This window comes from Humulus lupulus, chromosome 3 (assembly GCF_963169125.1).
Source record: "Humulus lupulus chromosome 3, drHumLupu1.1, whole genome shotgun sequence".
In the NCBI taxonomy this organism is placed as follows: Eukaryota; Viridiplantae; Streptophyta; class Magnoliopsida; order Rosales; family Cannabaceae; genus Humulus; species Humulus lupulus.
This window is the reverse complement of record NC_084795.1, coordinates 27,112,184-27,135,663: the sequence shown is the minus strand read 5'-3', so window position 1 is coordinate 27,135,663 and position 23,480 is coordinate 27,112,184. Positions and strand designations below refer to the sequence as shown.

At 26.7% G+C, this 23,480-nt stretch overlaps 2 protein-coding genes across 3 annotated transcripts; one reads left to right on the top strand and one right to left on the bottom strand.

The window, feature by feature from the left end:
- Positions 1-3,037: 3,037 nt before the first annotated feature.
- On the bottom strand, positions 3,038-9,443 carry LOC133821025 (probable serine/threonine-protein kinase PBL12). The gene is made up of 5 exons (XM_062253558.1): positions 9,064-9,443; positions 8,839-8,983; positions 8,024-8,151; positions 7,789-7,912; positions 3,038-3,709 (listed from the first exon to the last, which is right to left on the bottom strand). The coding sequence occupies exons 1-5, from the start codon at positions 9,298-9,300 to the stop codon at positions 3,321-3,323; spliced, it is 1,023 nt and encodes a 340-aa protein (XP_062109542.1). The 5' UTR covers positions 9,301-9,443; the 3' UTR covers positions 3,038-3,320.
- A 6,196-nt stretch (positions 9,444-15,639) lies between these two features.
- On the top strand, positions 15,640-21,422 carry LOC133822392 (4-coumarate--CoA ligase-like 1). 2 transcript variants are annotated; one of them, XM_062254713.1, is made up of 6 exons: positions 15,640-16,273; positions 18,888-19,472; positions 19,672-19,873; positions 20,269-20,414; positions 20,863-20,930; positions 21,039-21,422. In XM_062254713.1, the coding sequence occupies exons 1-6, from the start codon at positions 15,860-15,862 to the stop codon at positions 21,265-21,267; spliced, it is 1,644 nt and encodes a 547-aa protein (XP_062110697.1). In that variant the 5' UTR covers positions 15,640-15,859; the 3' UTR covers positions 21,268-21,422. The 2 variants fall into 2 exon arrangements, 1 of the variants encoding a protein (XP_062110697.1); XR_009887868.1 differs by lacking the exons at positions 15,640-16,273; positions 18,888-19,472; positions 19,672-19,873; positions 20,269-20,414 and adding an exon at positions 20,549-20,757 and having other exon boundaries at positions 21,039-21,110.
- Positions 21,423-23,480: the final 2,058 nt, after the last annotated feature.

Sequence of the window (23,480 nt, the reverse complement as noted above, 5' to 3'; positions counted from 1 at the left end):
TTTGTTTTGAAATTTTGGATTTTTTATTTTTATAAATGTCATTCCACAATTAATGTATAGCCATAGTTTATGGTTGAAATGCTCGCTTATATATTTATTACACACACTAATACATTATATTGGAACTTATTTTTTTTCTTATTTATATTTAAATAAAAATAAGAGTTTTTTTTACATATAAAAAACTTTTAGAATTATATTATAAAAGTTAAAAATTACAAAAGAAAATCTTATAAAATTGGAGGAAATAATATTTTGCTCTCGCAACAAAAAATTTCTTGGAGCACTCCTAATGATTTATCTACTCAATTTTCATAATATATAACCAGTATCTATCACCATTATTTTTTTCATTTTTTTTATGTTATTACATATTATATATTTTATTCATTTCAAATATAAAAATAATAAGGAGAGACTAAAAAATGGGAGATGAAAGAAGAGAGAGATATTATTTTTAAAAATATTTAAAAAATGAATAAAAATAATAATAACTAAATATAGAAAATACACACTATAACATAAGGTTAAAAAAATTATAAAATTAAACATTCATTACAGTATTTTTTGAACTTTTCTTTTAATATTTTAAAACTACTATGAATGCTCTTAACACAAAGTTTTTTTTTTAATTATTGATTGATTTATTTTTGGTGTTGGCCAAGTTCATCTAAGCCTCTGATCCTAGATATATATTTTTTTTAAAAAAAGGGATTAGATATCATTTAGTTTAGTCATATGTATATATAATGTAATATTCTTCAGTGTTAACTATAGTCAAAATGAGTAGCAGGACATAATAAATGGGGTGGGGTTTGGTCTCTGTGATAAAATATAATATAGTGAAGACGATGAAGAAAGTAATTGTAAACGTCTCTTGTGTGCTAGCTAAAGCAACTTGCACTTTGTAATTGAGTGGGTAGACCGGTATAGACATTCTATGTTAGCATGAACTGGCTATTATTAATCTTTTTTTTTTCCCCAAATAAATAAATAATGCTTATCTAATCCCAATTTTTAATAAAAAAATATATATTAATGGATAATTATTTGATAGATGCATAAAAAATATCGGGTGTTTTTTATTTATTGTATTTGAAAAAATTATAACCCAGTTTTTTTAATAATAGTGTATATTATATTTATAGCAAACAATTTACTAATTTTCAGAAAATTCCAAATAATTTATAGTGTCCAAATCAGAATTCAAATAGTTAATTATAGGAATGATTAACTTTTTTTATAAAAGTGGAAAATAGACTGTTTAAATTTTGATTTTGACACTGTAAATTATTTGAAATTTCTTAAAAAAATTTAAAATATTTGTCATAAATATAATATTCATTATCATAAAAAAAAATTTGAGTTATAATTTTTTTAAATACCAAAATTAGAAAATTAGCCTAGGGTCTTAGCATTTTCTATGCCCAGAATTATCCTATATTATATATGCTAGCTGATTATATAGGTATAGGTTTGAGACAACAGCCATATGAAATTTCATTTCAGGTGTATAGGACTTTCCTTTACCTAAAAAACAGTTGCATTACAAGTAACCCTTCTATACGCTATGTTCATTGCCTTTCCTTACATCATAAACTCCATTACAAATTAAAATATAATTTTTTTAGATTGTTTGTTACAAGAAATACGTGATTATCTAAAATCATATAAAATAATATTTAATTATCCATGTAACTTTTCAAATACAACTTTGAAAATATTATATGAGTGTATTTAATTTTACATGAAAATATTAACATTATAATAATTGAACAAGATAATATTCCAAAATGAGAAGCTTGGTATTTTTGTTTTTTACAATGATAAATTTTTAATAATTATTCACAAAATAACTTTCCAAACATACTCAACACCTCATCTAATATACTCAAAGCCTTGTTGGATCCCTTAAAAAAAAATCCTTATTTGAAAATCTTTTTCTTACAAAATAACGTTAGAAATTATTTATCAATTTTTACCTATATTACCCTTTACTTTTGATACTCGTCACAACATTATCTCTTATCAAATACCCACTTCTTTAATATTACCTAAGCCAATATATGTTAGATTGGTGATGTTATTTTTTATTTTTATGTTTTGAACTGGTAAAATGTAGTTAAAGTGGGGTTTGGTGAACTAAACCTAACATTGCAATGAGTAGAAAGAGAGAAGGTGGTAATTCGAGACGAGAGAAAAGGGAAGAAGAAGAAGAAGAAGAAGGGTAATGTAATGATGATATAGAGAGGGTAAAGTTAAGGTAAGAGAGAAGAGGGGTTGTAATGATAATGATTAGGTTTGTCAAAACCAAGGGTATGGAGATGCGGTGGGTAATGATTTCAGCTGCATAGGGAAGACAAAGTTTGGTCGTTTGGCTATTTTGGTATCATAATCATCATCATACCTCATCATGATCACACCATCATGGATTCCCTTCTTTTACGTGTGTGTGCCTCCTCTTCCTTCCCTACTACTTCCCCCATCCGTGTGCTTAATTGCTTTTTTGAATCTCTCTTCTCTTCTCTTTCTTTTTAACGTTTTAATGTTTTCTCTTTCCCTTTTCCAAAAAAAAAAAGTTATATAAAAGATGGTGTGAATCTTTATTATTCATGTAACATCTTCTCACAACATTACCTTTTGTGGTTGGGCTTTTTTTGGGCCAGGCCTGCTTTATGCATCTCATGGGCCTTGTTGAAAGAAAAGGACTTTATAATAGAAGAAAAATGTAGTCATACTAAGTAGGACTACGGGATTGGTCGACAAAGGCTGTTGAGTTTTGCTGACCAATCCCGAGCCCGAGCAGTAACTTTTACGGGTCTGCAGACTAATTTCGAACCCCACATGGATCATGAGGCTACTCGGCCTCAACATAAATAACATGGTTCATAATGCAAATTTAGAAATGTAACTCGAAAACCTAACAAAAAATAGTATAACAAAGTAATTAAATGACCGTTCATACAACTCAATTGACGTGCATGGCAAAGTCCCACCTTGAACTTTATGCAAAGCCAATAAGCCGATAGTAGAATATATAAATTTTCAATTTTTATCTCATTTAAAGATGGAAAACCCTTTTAAGACACTTTAGCTGCCATTATTTTGGTGGAACAGTTCTCAATGCTCTTCTTGAATAACTAAAATTGAAGCATAAGGAAGCCTCAATACCTACCTAAACTAAAAAAATGTTTATAATACATGTTCTGTCTATCAATAACATATGTACATAATAATACATTGCTTGTGTTCCACATAAAATAGAAGATAAAATAAAAAGATTATGTCTACGTGGCATGTCAATGAAAAAGCTCATTTCTTCATGTTGTCATATCAAAATCAGTATGGAATTTCTTTTCCCTTTTGTTAGGCCTCGTATCTCCAAGACGTTGAATGACCATCAATCCTTTAAGACGCTCTATAACGTCCTTCATTGTAGGTCGTTTCATGGGGAAAAATTCAATGCAGCGCATTCCCAGCTCTGTAAGGGTAGAACCATCTTCAGTATGGTAGCCCCAGTCTTCGCTGAGGCTTTTGTGGACTAGTGAGCAATTGGGCCTGTACTCATTTTTGGCCCAAATCTGTACCATATGTTCGGGTATTAGTTCGGGCCTTTGTAGTTTCTCCAGGTCCAATACTCTTGTGGATATTAGTCCCAAGAGAATAACACCGAATGAGAACACGTCGCACCCGGTTTGCCAATAGCCACCTATACTCAATGCCACTTTGAATTAATTAAACATAATAAAATACAAGCAATGACAATGTAGTCCCAATTTGAATTTTATTGAGTGAAAAATTTATGTGTTGCAATTATTATTCTTAAGTGATTATGAGATATTGATAAATGTTGTAAGACTTTTTCTTCTATATTTACAAATTAAATGACGAGACAATAGAAAGGAAGATATAAAGTAAATTCTGATTAGTTCATGATGCCAAATTTATCAAAATATATTTTCTAAATAAATTGTGTTGTTCCATAGCACTGTTAGCAATTTTCAAATCTTGGGCAATATGTGATATTTATAATATATGAGCATGCTTTTTAATTAAAGCTCAAAGATTTGATACACTTATATCAAGGGGTTTGCAAAAATATCATTTTTTAATGATACGAGTCTAATTGTGTATTGTATAAGCCTAATTGTTAGATGTGTCAATAATGGTGGGCTAATGACAGTTTTAACACTTTAGGGCCATTGATGCATGTGATTAGATAAAATTATGGGAAATTCACAAATATACATTAACATTTCAAAAAAATATGAAAAATACGTTAGATTACAAAAATACGGAATTTTTATGAAAAACACGGAGGGGTAAAAGTGTAAATACGGAGTAGCTGTGAAATGCAATTTTTTTTGTTAATAGTCTTTACAAATTCGTAAACATGTGTTACAAATGCGTAAACCAGTTACATAAAAATATTTTTGTAAACAACATTTACAAATATATAACCAAGTTTTACAAGATTTGTAAACAAGTTTTACATTTTTGTAGACAACATTTACAAAATAATTTGCTAATTTTTTTTATTTTTGTAACAATGGTTTACATAATTAATTTTATAACTAAAAAAATCTATATTTGTGACTAATATTTTTAAAAGTAAGTTGTAAATTTAGTTAATATGTTTTTAACAAAAATATATAAAACTAAGTTTGTAACTAAAAGATATAATTTTATTTTATAACTAGTATATACAAAAATGTTAAATTGTATTAAGCAAATAACATATATATATATTTTTAAAATTGTAACTACTAATAAAGAAATATATTATATTAATTAAATATATAATATTTTATGTATGCATAAATATTTATTTAACATTAATAATTATATTCATTTTAAATATTTATAAGTAAAATAAATTTATTTGTAATTGTTATTATTATTAGCATACCAAAAGTATTTATGAACTAATTAATGAAGAGAAAAAAGACCAAAAAAAAATAATTAAAGTGTAGAGAATAGAAAGAAAAAAAAGTAAGATTATATATATATAAATATTTATTTTTTAGCGTGCTCAAATATTTATAATTATATATATATAAACATCTATTTGCATATATATAATATTAGTTTGAGGAAAAGAATTAAAGAATGCAAAATTGTATGGATGTGAAAGAGCATAAAAATTAATATAGAAAATTAGAGTTTATACTATAAATCTATAATTATTTTATATAATCGTATATTTAGATTTTTTTTCTAAAACACCGTACAGTTTTTAATTAACCATAAAACTATTGCATTAGATTAGGATTGAGATAAATTTAATACTGAATTGAGTAGTACTAAGGGTGACTCAATACTTAATTGCACTAATCAAGAACAAGGTGATGTTAGGTACTATGATGCCCTATTGTTTTGCATAAAATATTATATTAATTTAATGTATAAAATCATTTAAATATTGATATTTTAATTTACTTTTCAATCAATTAAATTTAAATAATACTAATAATAATAATAATACATAGATATCCACTGATGTTGGAATGTGTAATTGTTGTGGAATCCACTATTAATGGAACTAGTAAAATGTGTCGTACAATACTTTTTTCCACACTTTTAGTTGGGATAAATAATTCTACACAAATGAGACTATTTTGGATGAGGCGGATTATTAATTCTAGTACCAATCCCAAATGGCAACAAACATATCATATAAGAATCCAATAATCATTATCCTAGTCCTAACCCCACACCAAAGGAGCCCTTATTGAATTAAAGTTTTGTGGTTGGTAAAAAATAGATATAAGGATATGAAGAGCGCTAAAAAAAACTCTATTTTATATTATTTTTTGCACTCTCGTGAATGCATGACAAACAAAACATGAAATAGCACAATGGAGAGAGTAAGAGAAAAAAAAGTTATCTTAGAGCATCTCTAATAGAATGTAAAAATAAAGTGTATTGTTATATTTATCATATTTTAGGGAAAATATCACTCTAATAATATTTTAAAAAGTGTGTCAAACTTGGCATATGATAAAAGTTTTGTCAAATATGACATAAGATATAACATCTCCAATGTAGTATCAAATTAGTAATACAATGTTAAAATATAGCTCACTTTACAAAAGAGTTTCTCTAATAGTATGTCAAAAGTTGTGCCAAATTTAGCACATATAAAAGTTGGGCAAATTTGGCACACATTATAACATTATGTATATTTTGCATCACCATAAATATTACATTTTTTTATTTACTTTTATGTCATTTTTATTATTTTATCATTATCCGTATTTATCAATAATAATGCTAGATCTTTCATCTTATTATTTTCAACTATCAATAATAAAATATAAAGAAATATTATTACTTTTTGTATTTTTGTATATTTTCAATGAATATAAAATGAGCATTAATGAAATATTGATTTTTGCAACAGTTTTTACAATTGTACATTAAAACATAATGCTAAAAATTGTGCCAAATATATCACATATTGAATTTTTGTGCCAAATATAACACAATATTTACATTTCCCATTAGATATGATCTACTATAAGTCAAATTTGGCACAATATCACTTTTTTATTTACCATATTGCCACTAATTTATTAATTAACAATGAATGACTAACCATACTATTTTTTTCACTTTTTTTTACAAAAAAAATGATTAATTTTTGTATATTATCAATAAATATTAAATGAATTGTTGACTTTTCAAGTTAATTTGTATTTTTTGCATTGGATTACAATTACTAATATTAAGCTAGATATAGCATTGATTAATTTAGCACAAATTTTTTATCTTACATTAGAGATAGTCTTAGCATATTTATTTGTTTTCTCCTGCGTATTTGAAAAAAGTAATAATATATGCATCAAAATTATGCACAAAAATATTACACTAACTGACGTGACAATGTTTTTAAGTCAATCACATTTATTTCAAACAAGATCAATTGTTTTAAAAAAAACAGTATCACATCAATTTATGTAATATTTTGATGCATAATTTTAATCAATATATCATTGTTGATTTGAAAAAGACCATGTTTAAACATCTTCACATAAAATTGAGTATATTGACTTTCAGTAATCTTCCATCATAACCATAACAATATTAATTGGAATCAGGTTAGATTTCTTATTCAATTATGTGTTTTTTATCCAATGTTTACCATGTTTAAAAGTTTACATGAAATTTAGAATTTACAGACATTAATATTACGTTCTTAAAGGTACATACTTTATTCTATGGATTTGGTGCTGTTAGAGAATAGTTCTTGATTTGTCGGTGAATTAAGTGCAATCCCATCAAGCATTACTCATTGCCATCATTTACACGACAAGTACATAGTTTTTGGGAATAAATTCAAAGATTAGTGGTAAAGATACGAGAGGTAAACTAGCTAATTTAAAAAAAAAAAAAAAAAAGAGAGAGAGAGAATAATAGTAAAATTGGCGTTAGGTGAGTTATTTAATATTTTTTTACTTTAATGAATAATATTACTCTACTTATAAAGATAATTATTCATTGAGATAAAAATATTTTATTCTTTTTTTTTATTTTATTTTATTTTTCTCTTTCATCTTTTAGTGTTTTAATAAATAAAAAAATAATATTTAAATAATGTAGAAAAAATATAAAAAATAAATAGAAAAGTTGATGTATAATATAATAAAAATATTTAATATAAAATAAAAAAAATAAAGTTTTGGTAATATAATTAAAAAAAATAAAATAGAAATCTATCTAGAGTACTCTTTACATCTATTGCATCAAACAAATATAAACACCGGCAGGTGTAAACAATATATTTACCTTTGGCTGCAAAAAAGGGATCAACATAGCCAATGGGCATTGTTATTTGCTTCTTTAAATCACTGATTTCACCTATGATTCCTCCACTAATGAGGCCAAAATCACACAATTTTAGATTGCAATCCTGAAAAGTGATTCACAGAAGATTCTAGAGATTAAAAAAAATCTAAAGGTAAATTAAAAAGTAGGTCCAAGCTTTTTAACTAGCTAAGGAAAAAGGAATTATAGGCCCAACCCAATCCAGCATTATATGTGATCCACAAATATTCAGAACCAAATATGGCTTGTCTTGAGCATGTAAAAATTCAAGGACACCAGCAAGTTGGAGAATAATATTAACCCTTTGAGTCCAGCTAAGATCATCTGTACAGTAAAAAGTAATTGTCAAGTGCTATTATGATAAAGAAAACAAAAACAGATACATTTAGAGCATGTTTTACATTGTTTTTTGTTTTTAAAATTGTGTTATCAGAAATGAGAATAGAAAACTGTTTTTGTAGTTTTAAAAAAACAAGAAGTGTTTGGTTATTGTTTTCTAAAAACAATTTTTTTAGTTTTATTTTTTTAAAATCTTAAATAAAAAATTAACAAATATATTTACAAAAAGAAAAATATTTTAAAAATTTGTAATAAATAATGAGATAAAATAATTTGAAAGAAAAAATTATAAAAAATAAGAAGTGAGAAAGTAAGGAAAGAAAATTTGAGAACAGCAGAAAATTAACAAAATTTTATATTTTTTGTAACTTTACTTTTAAAAATTGTTTTCTGAAATCAATATCAAACACCATAAATTGTTTTTAAAAAATAGTTTTTAACTTTTAAAAACAAAAAACAGTATTTTAGTTAAGGTGTCAAACACTCTTTTACTCATCTAAATTCTTATCAAAACTTTTTACTGAAACATGTTAATGAAAGAGTTTTTAAGCTAATTTTCCAATAATAATATATTTATAAAATAACAAAGTTATTTTACTAATTTCTTATTTTTATCTTGTTATTTCAGAAAATATCGTAATCAAATATCCCATAATTGAGTGAAAACTTCACCTTTTAAGATGATATTATGCAAAGTACCCCTTGGATTTAGGTCATAGACTACACCTCTCACTTCTTTTTCACAGCAAAATCCAACCAATTTGACCAAGTTGGGATGACAGTGAATGCTAGAGTGGGTTAAAAATTTCACTTCTTCCTAACACATATAAATCAAATTTGATCAGTAACCATCTTTATATACATATAAAGAGATACAAGGCCAATTAGGCAACTTACTTTGATCATCAAATACTCATCATCAGAAGCCAAACAATTTGATTTTTCGTCCCATATCTTGACAGTCACATCTCGATTTTCAGTGCATATAAGACCTGGCTTTTTTATACAACCCCAATATAACTTACCAAATTGAGTGACTCCAATCAAGTTCTTCTGGTTGAAACAGTTGGTCAACGATTTCAAGTCCTCAGATGTAAATACTACAAGGTTAGAACTAGAAGAAGAGGACTCCATTATGGAGAATTATACATAACAAAAAAAAAGACTCAAACTAACAATCCTAGCTAGAAAGGAGAAGAAAGTGATGAAGTACAACGTTTTAAACTTTGGTTCATGGCTACATGTTTTATATTTATATATAATAACCCAAAACGTTCTTTTCAATTTTTTTTTTCTCGTTAGCCTAATGTTTGACCAGCTCTAGCCAAATCGAAGAAGCAACCACTTGAGTATATTATTATCATGAGAATGAGATCATTTTACTAGTTCAATTGGACAAACGTGGTATTGTGGAACTTTTTAAAAAATGGCAGGTTTAGATAAGGTCGTGCTTTAATAATTTATGGCCAAATTCCATACACAATTTGATGGAAAATAATGTTATTATAAATTATCAATGTTTAGAAAGTCCTTTTCTACTAACCCAATTTTTTTAAATCAATATTTAACTTACAAAGTCAATAAACATAATTATTCCGTTATTATTTTTATTTCTATTTCTTAACAATAATGATCCCTTGTGGTAAGCGGGTTCATAAACAAATTTGTCATTTTTAAAAGTCAATGCATATATCCATCGTTATATATACATATTTCAAATGTCCGATTTGAAGTAGCTTGATAATATTCAATAGCATAGAGTAATAATGATATTTTTTTATAGCAATGTGGTACGTACTAATTAGGGTAGCTACGAGGGATTTTTCTTTTTTGTGCTAAATATGGGTTGACCTGTTATGATATTAACACCCAAAAAAATATGGGAAATCTACAAAAATACACTAAAAGTTAAAAAAAATCTGAAAAATACGGTACATTACAAAAATACAGAATGACAAAAATGTAAATACGGAGTTATAAAATCATAAATAAAAGCTGTAAAATATAATTTTTTGTAATTAACGTTTACAAACTAGTAAATATATGTTACAAACCTGTAAATATCTGTTATATGTTTGTAAATAATATTTACAAAATCAGTTATAGAATTGTAGATTTTTTTTTTTTGTAGATAGAACTTACAAACAAATTCGTAACTAAATTTTTTATTTTTGTAACAATAGTTTACAAATCTAATTTTACAACTAAGAAATATATTTTTGTAACTAACATTTACGAAAATATTTTATAGTTAAGAATCATAAACAAAATATACATAAAAATATTATATTTTCCATATTGTTACAATATTGTACAAAAAGATTACATGAACTATCATATTTATGCTATACAACTTAAAAATATAAATTTAAGATATTTATTATTTATAAAATACTTTATTGAATATAGTGGTGAAATACAATATTTTTTTATACAAGTTTTACATTTTTGTAACAACAATTTACAAAATTAATTTCACAACTAAAACGTATATTTTTGTAATTCACATTTACATAAATATTTATAAATTTATTTAACATGATTATTACAAAAATTTATAAAAATAATTTTTTAAAAACTTGTTTTGAGACGAGAATATTGATCTAAACAATAGATTAAAAACTTGCACTAAAGCTTTATGTATATGTACATGTATGAATAGGATCTATATCTACCTAAATATATATATATATAAACGATGCATGTATATGTTAGAATATATCTATATGAATTTTGAACTGACAAAGATAAAAGGTGAAGGGAAATGCTAATAATTTGAGACCTCTGGCGTAAGACTGTGGTAGAATTGAAGAAGGTTGTGTCAAAGATATCAACCATAAATGACAAGAAAAGTTGGATAACCGTAATAATGTAATTATTTCTAATTACCGTAAAAATAAAAAAGAATTTAAATCACCGTGATATGCATAATTTTTCCAAAAAATATTACTGCTTTGTGTGATGTATTTTTTTAATTCTAAATATATATACTTGAAAGAAGTATTCCTCTAGCTTTGTAGTGCCTGATGGATTTTTTTTTATCCACATCTAAATAGTAAACAATGTGTTTTTATTATGGGTTTTGGTAACACTTAAAAAAAAATAGTTTTTTTATTTAATTAATTAAAAATTTAAAAATTAAACATAAAATATGTTTGATAACTCTATTTTTATTTATTATTTTTTTAAATTTTAATTAAAATTTTGAAAATAAAAATTTTTCACTCTCAAAATTTTTTTAAACAGTTTTCATTTTTTCCTTTCATTTTTTTCTTCTCTCCTTCAAATCAACACCTCATATTGTTAAAAAAATAAAAATAAAAGTTATCAAACACGTTTATTATTTTTTTTGTTTTTAAAAACAAAAATAGTTTCCAAACATATTTTTATTTTTTTAAAATAAAATAATATTTCTATTTTTGTGTTTAAAAAATTCAAAAACAAAAATTTTACCAAACATGTCCATAAGTTATTTCATTTTACTTCAAATTTTTTTCGGTTAATTTTGTTCCATTGTGCCTACATTGGCAAGTACATGTTAAATAATTAAAAGTTTTTACTAGGGTTGTACGCGGTGCGGGTGGTGCGGTTTTTGACCATTTTTTCAAACCAACCCGCGCATGCAGTTTTTCTAATTTTCCAAACCGCACCCGCACCGCGAAACTAAAAAATCGCAGAAACCGCACCGCAAAAAAATGGTGCGGTGTGGTGCGGTTTGGGTGGTTTGGACTACCGCCAAATAATTAAACTATCATAAATAATCATATTAATATTTCAGCAACACCTAAAGCTTGAAAATAAAAAATAAGAAAACTTTCAACAATACAATAATCTTAATAATGGCTCAACAAAACACCTAAGAAAATACAACAAACTTGAGACTAATAAAGTTACAACAACAACAACTATAAGTCAATAATCTTAATAAAGTTTCAGCAACACACCTAAAACAACATAGAACAAACTTGAGACTAATTAAATTCCAACATCAATATGAAAAATACAACTAAAATACTTTCAGCAATAGAATTAGTGGGCTTTGGGTTGGACTTTAACATATTAGACTTAAATAAATATAAAAAAATAGTATTTTTATAATATGCGGTGCAGTGTGGTTTGAACCGCATTTTAATAATTCAAAACCGCAAACCGCATCGCGAAGAATTTCAAATCACATTTTTTTTGCGGAGTGGTGCGGTGCGGGTGGTTTAGGCGGTTTGATGAACAGCCCTAGTTTTTACAGTATGTGTTGTTGAATAGCATACATAACAATAGTTACTAAGTAAGAAATATGGCTGGGCACCATAGTTGCTGGAAGCAAAAATTACTATCATTAAGTAGTAAAAAATATTGAAATGGTACTCATAGACTGATACTTCATTTTCATGTACGGTGTAATGAGGACACTTTCTTCGTTATAGCTAATAAATTTTGTTGCTAAATAGTCTTTGCATTTAATTGATGTACTTGATATATATATGATTTTTTTTTTAAATTTCATATTTTTTTCTTATATCAGATAGTTTGGTTTTGGCGTTGAAAAAATGATTTTATATGGAGTACTAAGAGCAATCTCAATTGGTAATGTATAATACATTATTCCTTCAAAATTTTGAAGAATCATCACCAAAAATATATTCTATTGGATGTTGTAGAATAACTCTATAATTTAAGTATGCTACTGTATTTTTCTACATTTAAAAACAAGTTTTTCCATTCTTTAAACATTTTATTTTTGTACTTTGCTTTTTGGTCTATTTCTTTCTCTCTCGTCTTTTTTATATTTAAATAAATAAAAAATGTTTTAAAATATAATATTTAAATGATATTAAGAAAAAATATAAATAATATGATATAATGTAAAATAAAAAATATAAGTTTTTTATGAAGTATTTTAAAGAATAGATTAAAATATCTATTAAGAATGGTCTAGAAGGAGCTTCTTCTTTAAAAGTTTAAAGAAACATGGTTAAATTATTAACAGCTTTTTTAAATTATTCTCCATTTTAAAGTTTCTCAGTATTCTTTATATTTTTTTTTCTACATTGATAGATCTAAATATCTAGATGTTTCAGGAGGACTCCCCTAAACATTTTATTTTAATTTTTTATTCACTTTTTTAAAATGATGTAAAAATAAATTATAAAAAAAGTGATATTCGGTATACTGTAAAAATCTGATGTAAAGTAAAGAAATTCACATTTTAATTATAGGTTTTGAAGAACAGAAGGGAGGAGCTACTTGGTGCTCGGTATAGCTAGCTTGATTTGATGTCATTCATTCTGTTTTGGCACGTAGTGTAGTGCTTCGTGTTGATGTGATTGCATGTACTTGGTCTACACTGTATCCTTTTCATCTCTCACTAATATCTTCCTTCAATTCAGTGGTACCACCTCAATTAGTTGATTATTACATTACAGGTCCCCAATCTTATTTATTTATTTTAATAAAAAAGAAAAAAATTGTGGTCTGCCAGTTTCCATATCATTGGTGGTTGAGTAATCATATCAATGGAGTAAAAATATTTATAATATGCACTATAGAAATATCATAAAAATTCACTGTTTGCCAAAGTTTTAAAAGTGGATTGATAATTACAAGGGTCGTAAGATTTTTCTAACGAAATTTATCTAGGCCTAATTTTACCTCCACGTCATTTGGACCTTGGAATATGATGGAGAATTTTTTTATAGAAGTTTTATTTTAAGTTTTGTCGGTGAGGTTTTTTAGTGTTCTCGACTCGTGAACGATTTTCAGTGTGATTTTTTTTATGACTATATATATAATAGTTGTTTAGAGCATCTTGCTAATTTTTAGAAAATTCTGAATAGTTTACAATATTGAAAATTATGTTCAAATATGTTGTTTTTCACGTATATAAAAAAAATTAGTCACACGTGCAATAACATATTTAAATTTAGTTTTCGATACTGTAAATTATTCATAATTTTCTAAAAATCGCATCAATGCTCTAAATAGCTACAATATACACAGTCATAAAAAAAATTGCACCGAAAATTGTTCTAAGGTCGAGAATACTGAGAACTCTACCAGTAGGGCTTAAAGTGAAACCGTTTAGAAGAATTTTAATATATATATATATATATATATAAAAGTGACTAGTTTCAAATTTATATATAATTCTATAATTTTAAATATATTCTATTGTGTTTCTTTTTGATGTGTGTCTTGGGTACAAAATGATTTGATCACATGGAGTACAAGACTAATTTGTGATATGAGTCCGTTGAATATACATTGATTATTATATTATGGTATGGTTTACCTACAAATTGATATTATTTTGTGTATTGTGTACAAACATTCAACAATTTTGCTAAACATACTACATATATTCTAATGTGATTGACCTTATTAAAATAAGTCAACATGATCAACAAACTAAATTATTTTAAAGCCAAAAGTACAATGGAACTTTGATCTTTTTCAGCACCAAAAAAAAGTACGCACAGAGATGAAATCGGCCTCTCCAATAATATGGCCATTTATCATTATTATTTTATATATACATAATATAATTTCATATAGAGAGATTAATTAAATAAGATACAACATTTAATAATAATAATAATAATAAAAAAAAAAAAATAATAATGAAAGGTTGTAAACTTATTAAACAAAGCTTTCTCATTATTTGTCACCTAAAAGTTAAACGAATTAATTCAAAAGCTAATAATATTATAGAAAATGATTATCATATATATATCTTCTATATAATAAGTGTGTAGATAACATAAATTGTTGGTTTTAACGATTTTTTATTTTTTTAATGTTAATTTTAATCGAATATTCTTGTATGTAACAGAATATTCTTATATTTAACGGTAGTTTGTAAATACTTAAACTTAAATACAATAAATAATTAAAAAATTTAAATATGATATTTTTGAGGTATTTTACAATGATAATTATTTAAAAATAATAAATAATTAAACAAATTAAAATAAAATATTTTTGAGATATTTTACAATATAATCATTTAAAAATAATAAATAATTAAACAAATTAAAATATGATATTTTGAGATATTTTATAATGATAATTATTTAAAAATAATAAAATCACACATTTTATAACTTAAATAAATTTTAATTAAACTTAAACTCATTTATTATAATGATATCATATTAAACATATAATATAATCTACTATCAATTAGCAATAAATTTTTTTTTTTTTAAAATAGCAAGAAACTTAAATTTAAAATCAACATATAATATTTAATATTACATTAAATATACAATATTTAATCTCTTATTGTCACTCTCAAATTCAAAAATTAGAACAAACATAAACTTAAACAAAATAAATAAATTATTTAATTAAAATAAGATATTTATTTGACATTAATAAAAATAATCAATAAATTCTATAAATAAAACTAAACAAGCGTACATATTACACCAAAACTAGTTTGTATCTAATATATATATATATATATATCTTCCATAGTAACGTGATTCAACTACCTCTTACCAAACTAATGCTCATGGCAAATCTCACCCAAACTAGTTTCTTACTAACTCTCTAACCTCATCCACTAAGCATGATTAAATACAACATTATATTGTACAACTAATAATCTTATTTTCTAATTTAAACCCTATAGCTAGAGATAAAATCATTGATTAATTACGTGTCAATATTGTTTGTCTAATTAATCATATTAGTCATGGAAACTAGTCCACAGCACCATGATGAACACATTTTTCGCAGCCGATACCCGGTGGTCGAGGTGCCGGCGAACGTGACTCTGCCGGAATTTGTGCTCCAAGGGGGTGAGTTGTACGCTGAGAAAGTGGCATTTGTGGATGCGGTGACGGGAAAAGAGTACACTCATGGCGAAGTGGTCAGAAACACAAGGAGGTTCGCTGCGGCACTAAGGTCACTTGGGCTAAGGAAAGGGCATGTGGTGGTTGTTGTGCTGCCTAATGTGGTTGAGTATGCCATAGTGGCTCTTGGAATAATGGCTGCTGGTGGTGTCTTTTCTGGCTCAAACCCAGCTGCACATGTTTTGGAAATTAAAAAGCAAGTGGAGGACTCTGGTGCCAAGCTAATTGTCACAAATGCTTCCTTCTATGAAAAGGTACAGGGTTTCTTTTTAAAAAAAAAAAACTCAAGTACTAAAGTTTTATATAGCATCATATTATTGGCCCATATAGTAATAAGAAAAAGAAAGATACGAAGAAGAACATTCGGTAAAATATATGTTTTTTTAATGTTAGTTTTCATTATAGTTTTTATGTGATGAATAAGCTTTTCCAAAAAAAAGCATCAAAAGTAAGCTATATCGTAAGAAAACATTAAAAATATATTATTTTTACCAATTCATCTGACAAAATATGTACCAGTGTTATTATTGGCCTTTCTCTGTACAACTTTAAAGTTTAGAGGGAAATCATAATAATCTTAACATGTATGATATCTTGCTATGAATTTGAAGGTATTAAAGTTTTATCATACTATGGGCCCATATATCTAGTAAAACTATTATACTAATAATAAAGTTAAGTAAAAAAAAAATGCATGTTTATTTTGTTTTATTTATAGAATTTATTAATTATTTTTATTAAATTTATATTAATATCATATGAATTTTAAATAAATATTTTATTTTAATTAAATAATTTATTTATTTTTGTTTAAGTTTATGTTTGTTCTAGTTTTTAAATTTGAAAGTGACAACAAGAGATTATATATTATATGTTTAATATAATATTAATTATTATACTTGAATTTTAAATTTAAGTTTTTTGCTAATTTTAAAAAAAAGACAATTTGTTGCTAATTGATATTAGATTATATTATATGTTTAATATGATATTATTCTAATAAGTGAGTTTAAGTTTAATTAAATTTTATTTAAGTTATAAAACGTATGATTTTATTATTTTTAAATAATTATCATTGTAAAATATCTAAAAAATATGCTATTTTAATTTTTTTAATTATTTATTATTTTTAAATAATTATTATTGTAAAATATCTCAAAAATATCATATTTTAATTTGTTTAATTATTTATTTTATTTAAATATAAAAATATTTTCTTAAATATAAGAATACTCCATTAAAGTTAACATTAAAAAAAATACTATTAAAACAAAAAAATTTCGTTATCAACAAACTTATTATATAGAACATATTTACAAAATCACCTATTAATAATTATTTACACATATAACTTAATAAAACAAAAAAAAGTTTTTTTTTTATTTTCTCTTTCTTCAAATCTATATATTTCTCTTTTCGCTCTTCTTTGAAACTTAAAAACAAAATTTCGACTACATTACTGGTCGTTTGGGCTTAAAAGCAGTACCATTGTGACCTACTCTTCAAGGTAATCATTTTGATATGTGGTAAACATAGGTTTTTTCACCGTTGCCGGAGAAAATGACCAGAATTAAAAGTAACATTTTAGTTTATTTTATATCCGGGTTAACCAAAAAGTTTCTTTTCTACTCTATTGTATTTAATAAGTAACTATGTAGTTGCTTTTTAATTTGGTTAAACAAAACTTCATAATAAAAAATCAAAATGTGTATTTTTTATTATAATACAAAAGTAACTTCTAAGTTTCTTTTTTGTTTGATTAATAAAAGAAACAATATTATTTACATGTAAATTACATAGTGACTAATAAGTGAATTAAAACTTTTCATTACAAAAATTACTATGTAGTATACTAAAAATAACTTTTGATGATAAGCTATATAATAATTCGTCATACTTTATTGTAACTCATTAGTTCATAAAACAAGTTTAAATGTAACGTAAAAGTATCTTAAATAATAAGATATTATAATATAACTTAAAAAAAATTAATCAAAATTTTAAGATAAAATAGTTTCAACAAATAAATTTTAGAATGTAACCAAAATAAACTTTTTTTTGTAAATAAGTACTTAATTGATAATTTATCACAATTATAAGTAACCAAAATGTTACTTTTGAAAACCCAAAAAAATAGAAAATTTGAGATTTTAGGAATGTTTCCAATTCAGGTATATTATTTTTTAAATCTATTATTTTTTTATGATGTGGAAAGACATTTTTGTAAATAAAATTGGGTAGGATTTTTGTAAGTATTTTATGTTATATGTATATAACTGTAAAGAAAAAAAAATCAATGTCAAAATAGATTTTACTTGGTAATTCATTGTAAAAAGTAACATTTCCAACATATTTGACATTATGTTAGAAATTACTTAAAAAAAATTGTGAGAAAATATATATTCTTTTTTTAAGAAATGACCAACTCCTCTGAGAAAATATGTACTAGCTAGTATTATAATCGGCCTATCTTTACAACTTTTATTAAGGAAATAATACAATCTCAACTACATGCATGATATATCTGGCTATATATGAGTTTGAGTCTATTTCAACGATTCTACAGGCACTAGGTTTTTTCATTTTCCTTAATTAACACTATAGTTGGATTGGATGTATTAGAGTTTTCTGAGTATAAACACACTAAGTAAACACTTTTGTTCATGCATATGCTTTATGCTATAAAATTGTCACTTTGAAAGTAAGTTTAAAAGTGATGTATGTCGATCATATCTTTGAGTTAGCTTAATTGCAAAACCAAACACACACTAATAAAATAATATCTATATATATATATACTTATATATTCACATGGGTCATTTCATTTCAATCTATCAAATTAACCTAGTGCGAGGCTGAAAAGAGCAGGTAAAAGGGCTAGAGGTGCCTGTAATAGCAGTGGAGGAAGAAGTAGTAGTGGAAGGAGCCATCAACTGGCACAAGCTGCTAGAAGCAGCAGACCGAGCCGGCACCTGTCATAACAAAGAGGAAGTCCACCAAAACGACCTGTGCGCGCTGCCATTCTCTTCGGGCACTACAGGAGTGTCCAAAGGCGTTATGCTCACTCACAGGAACCTGGTGGCCAACCTCTGCTCCACACTCTTCGCAATCAAGCCTGAAATGGTTGGCCAAGTCACTGTCCTCGGCTTAATGCCCTTCTTCCACATTTACGGCATCACTGGCATTTGCTGCGCCACGCTCAGAAACAAAGGAAAAGTCGTTGTCATGGACAGGTATGACCTGAGGACGTTTCTTAAAGCCTTGATATCTCACGAGGTCACTTTTGCGCCAGTCGTGCCGCCCATCATCTCAGACTTGGTGAAGAAGCCAATGGTCGATGAGTTTGATCTCAGCAGCCTCAAACTCCAGGCCGTTATGAGTGCCGCGGCTCCTCTTGCGCCGGAGCTACTCAGGGCTTTCGAAACCAAGTTCCCTCAAGTCCATGTTCAAGAGGTTTCTTCTCTCTAGTTTGATCATGCTATATATATTGAATAATTGCTAATAATATATATTTGACTTTGACTTTTTCAATTCCATACACAAAATGTGTACATGTGACATGTATTTTAAAATGACCTATATTATTATTATTATGCCATCACCATTATATGTGCTATATTATTGTCATGACAAAATATGTATATTTATGTAGGCATATGGGCTGACAGAGCATAGTTGCATCACTCTCACCCATGGGGACGACCCTGATAATGGTTATAGCCGAGCCAAGAAGAACTCAGTGGGCTTTATTCTTCCCAATTTAGAAGTCAAATTTCTTGACCCTGATACTGGCCATTCTCTCCCCAAAAACACCCCAGGCGAACTATGTGTCAGAAGCCAATGTGTAATGCAAGGTAGCAAAAAACTAAACATTAAAAAAAAATGCTATTATGATATTATTATCTATTACATCACTGCAACTACCATTACATGACATTAGCCTTAATTAAGTTGACTAAAAACTAAAATTTCGGTATAGCTGTGAAATCAATTAAAAGCACGTAGTGTTTATTAGATATGTGTATCAATCACTTAATTAACATTGTAATAACTACTAAAATGACGATGAGGTATATACAATATATATATATATATATATATCTATGATAAGAGTACTACTGTTTGAGGTTTGGGATGAAAAGATGTACAGTGTGTGTGAGTATTGCCGACATTCAAAATAGATATATATTGATCCGTACGCGTAGCAAGGTAGCTTGATCTGGCTTTATTTGTTAATTATAATTTGTAGGTTACTATAACAACAAAGAAGAGACTGCCCGAGCCATCGACATGGACGGTTGGCTCCACACCGGTGACATTGGCTACATTGATGACGATGGTGATGTCTTTATTGTCGATCGCATCAAAGAAATGATTAAGTACAAAGGTTTCCAAGTAAGAATATACAATCATTTATTTATTATATATATATATATTTTTTAAAAAAGCTCTCTCACCATTATAAATTCCCATCCACAAGATTATAAGTCGGTCCAAGACCAATATATAATAAACTTCCACGATAACGTTAGAGGTTATTCTATCAATTATTGAACCAACCATATATATTAGGTTAGGGGCCAAAAAGAAAGTCTAAATATTAGAGTCCAAAAGATATCGTTTTTTTATATAATTTATTTATTATATATATATGTGTGTGTGTGTGTGGTTCTGCCATTGAGGACATAATATATAACCCTGATCATCGACACATATACAAAATCTCTACTGTAGTGTGGTATCTTTTTCGATTATACTACATCTAATAATATATGTGCCATTTACTTTTTCTTATCAATTATAGTACTATTATTGATTCATGAGCATGTGGGGTCATTTGCAGGTAGCTCCAGCAGAACTGGAAGCCATTCTTCTGACTCATCCTTCGGTGGAAGACGCAGCAGTGTTCCCGTAAGTGTTGTTGTCGTTTCATGAAAAAAATGAATGATAATGTCGTCGTTTTATATTACATATGTGTGTGTGTGAATATAATATATATGTTATGAAATTGGATTTTAGAATGGGTGACGAGGAGGCAGGGGAGATTCCAGCTGCGTGTGTAGTGTTGGCCCCAGAAGCAAAAGAGAGCGAAGAAGAAATAATGAAATATGTGGCTTCCAATGTGGCACAGTATAAGAAAGTTAGAGTGGTACATTTTGTGGATTCTATACCAAAATCACCTTCTGGAAAAATCATGAGAAGGGTTCTTAAAGATGCCATGGCCAAGATTCCCAAAATCCACGCATAATAATATGCCATTATTAACTACGTACGTACTCCAAATAAAATAATGTTGTTGTTGATCTAGTAAGCTAGTAGTGATCAGTACCTTTATTTACAAGATTATTATTATATGTAAAATCTCATATGATGTTCAATAAACCTTTATTATTACAAACCTCATTATACTTGGCATCGTACATTTTTTAACCCTTTCCTAGGATAGGGTTCTAAAAAAAGGGCACAAAGGGCATTTTGTTGGATAAGGATAAGGATGTGGGAGCAAGTTGTAAACTTTTATATATTTATATATTTTCATTTAAAAATAAGAAACAACGTATTTTTGGTACGAGAATATTCTTGTGGTCATATGATGATATAGCTTTATGGAATTATGATTGTTTTTCATAGTCATCCTAGAAGTGAGTTTCAATCAACAACAAAAAAAAAGTTCAATTATGGTTGGGACACGATAGTGTTTCAATTGTTAAATATAACGTTATTAAATATAAAATATTTAAGCTAATAGGTAAATGTGCATCCATTAATTAAATTATATCTAACTTTGTTTGCGATGGGATATAGGATTAAGGTTTGAATTTTGTCCAATTGAGAATGAATTTCGTTGATCAACTCATAAATATCTAATTAGTGATTAAATTGATAAAACAGTTGTTAATTATTAAATACTTAAATACATCAAATCAAACTTAGAATATATTAAAATTTAAAGCTAAATATATAAAATTATATTCAAAATATATAAAAAGATTTGTCACAAAGAGGATAAAATTTAAAACCGTATATTATTATACTGTATAAAGACCAAATTTCCTAAGAATGTTGGTTTAAGCCCACACATTAGTGTCCCGTAATTATTTAATAAATTTTTAATACTAAAATGAGATAATAATGATTTCTTATGAAAGTGACTTTAGTTATCTAATTTTGTTTAAGCCACTAAATTATTTTTCCCAAATTTGGGTTCAAATGATGGGTTGTTTCTCAATTGGGATAGCTAGGCTAGCTAGCCACTCTTGTGAAAGTGACAATAATTCTCTAATTTTGTAGCAGCTTCACGTGATCGAAAAGCCTACCAATTATTTATTTATTTATTTTTTTTTTTTGATTCGAAGAACAAAAAAAAAAGAAGTAGCTTAGCAAATGATATATCAAAAAAGGAGGTAGAGAAGAGATCAGGGCCCCGGGTCTGAGTTGGGACACATTGCTTAGGGTTTCAAATCCTTCACATGGTACCCTGACCCACCAATCTCTATAATTAACACCAAGCGCAACCAGATAGCCAAGTTTTTTTGGCCTTCTTCATATTTTAGCCACTACTCTACTAGCTAGCATAATAATGATCACAATGGTGGTTGAACTACATAACTCACTCCTACTCATTTTATAACCCTATGAATTGACCCTAACACCGTACCTTTTCATGGTCTAATGCAGTAAAATAAAACTTTAAATCAGCATTATCATGTAAATATATATACACTTAGTTCAGTTCATGATTACAACAACAGTTATTGTGAGCTTTATCTTTATTAGTAATCATGATAAGTTTATAAAACCTTTTATATTACAACTAAACATTTAAAAATCAATATCAATAACGGCATAGTACAGTTTGATTTTTTTCCTTTAAATATAATCACCATAAAAAATGTGATTATTAAAAAATTCTTCCATATATGTATATATATAGATACATTTGTATTATATAGACACCATGAAGTTCACTCATCATACCATAGTGATATGTAGGTTTTCTTTTATTTTCTTCCTATTTATGGTAAAAAATCTTGTCACTTCTACATTAAAAAAAAAAAAACCTTTGATGACGAACATATAACTTGACGTCATAAATCCTAATCTTATAACAACAGTTCATAAAAGTTATTAGGGTCAGCAGATTATTTACTTAATCACAGAAGTCACCTAACTCACACTGCACTGGGAGATATAGTGTGGTTAATTTTCTTCATTGTGTGTGTTAGGATTAAATTTAGAGAAAATAGATGAAAGATGAACACAATAAACCATGACAAAAGCATAAACACACAACACCAAGATTAATTGGTTCAGTTGACAAAAATAATGTGTTTTTACTACCTACATCCAAGGCAGGGAAAATCTCTATAATAAATTCATTATGAAAAATATAAGTGATTATAGCCACCAATGCAATTTACTAAGATTTGAAGAACCACTCTCAAAGCCCCATTTGTGTAT

Bases quoted from the DNA above. Each gene is read 5' to 3' on its own strand.
- LOC133821025 (XM_062253558.1), bottom strand. From the start codon at position 9,300: ATGGAGTCCTCTTCTTCTAGTTCTAACCTTGTAGTATTTACATCTGAG. The intron at 8,152-8,838 runs GTGAAGTTTTCA...TTTACTGTACAG, and splicing joins GCATAATATCATCTTAAAAG to ATGATCTTAGCTGGACTCAA. The intron at 3,710-7,788 runs GTAAATATATTG...CATTGAGTATAG, and splicing joins TCCCTTTTTTGCAGCCAAAG to GTGGCTATTGGCAAACCGGG.
- LOC133822392 (XM_062254713.1), top strand. From the start codon at position 15,860: ATGGAAACTAGTCCACAGCACCATGATGAACACATTTTTCGCAGCCGA. The intron at 19,473-19,671 runs GTTTCTTCTCTC...ATATTTATGTAG, and splicing joins CTCAAGTCCATGTTCAAGAG to GCATATGGGCTGACAGAGCA. The intron at 20,415-20,862 runs GTAAGAATATAC...GGTCATTTGCAG, and splicing joins TTAAGTACAAAGGTTTCCAA to GTAGCTCCAGCAGAACTGGA.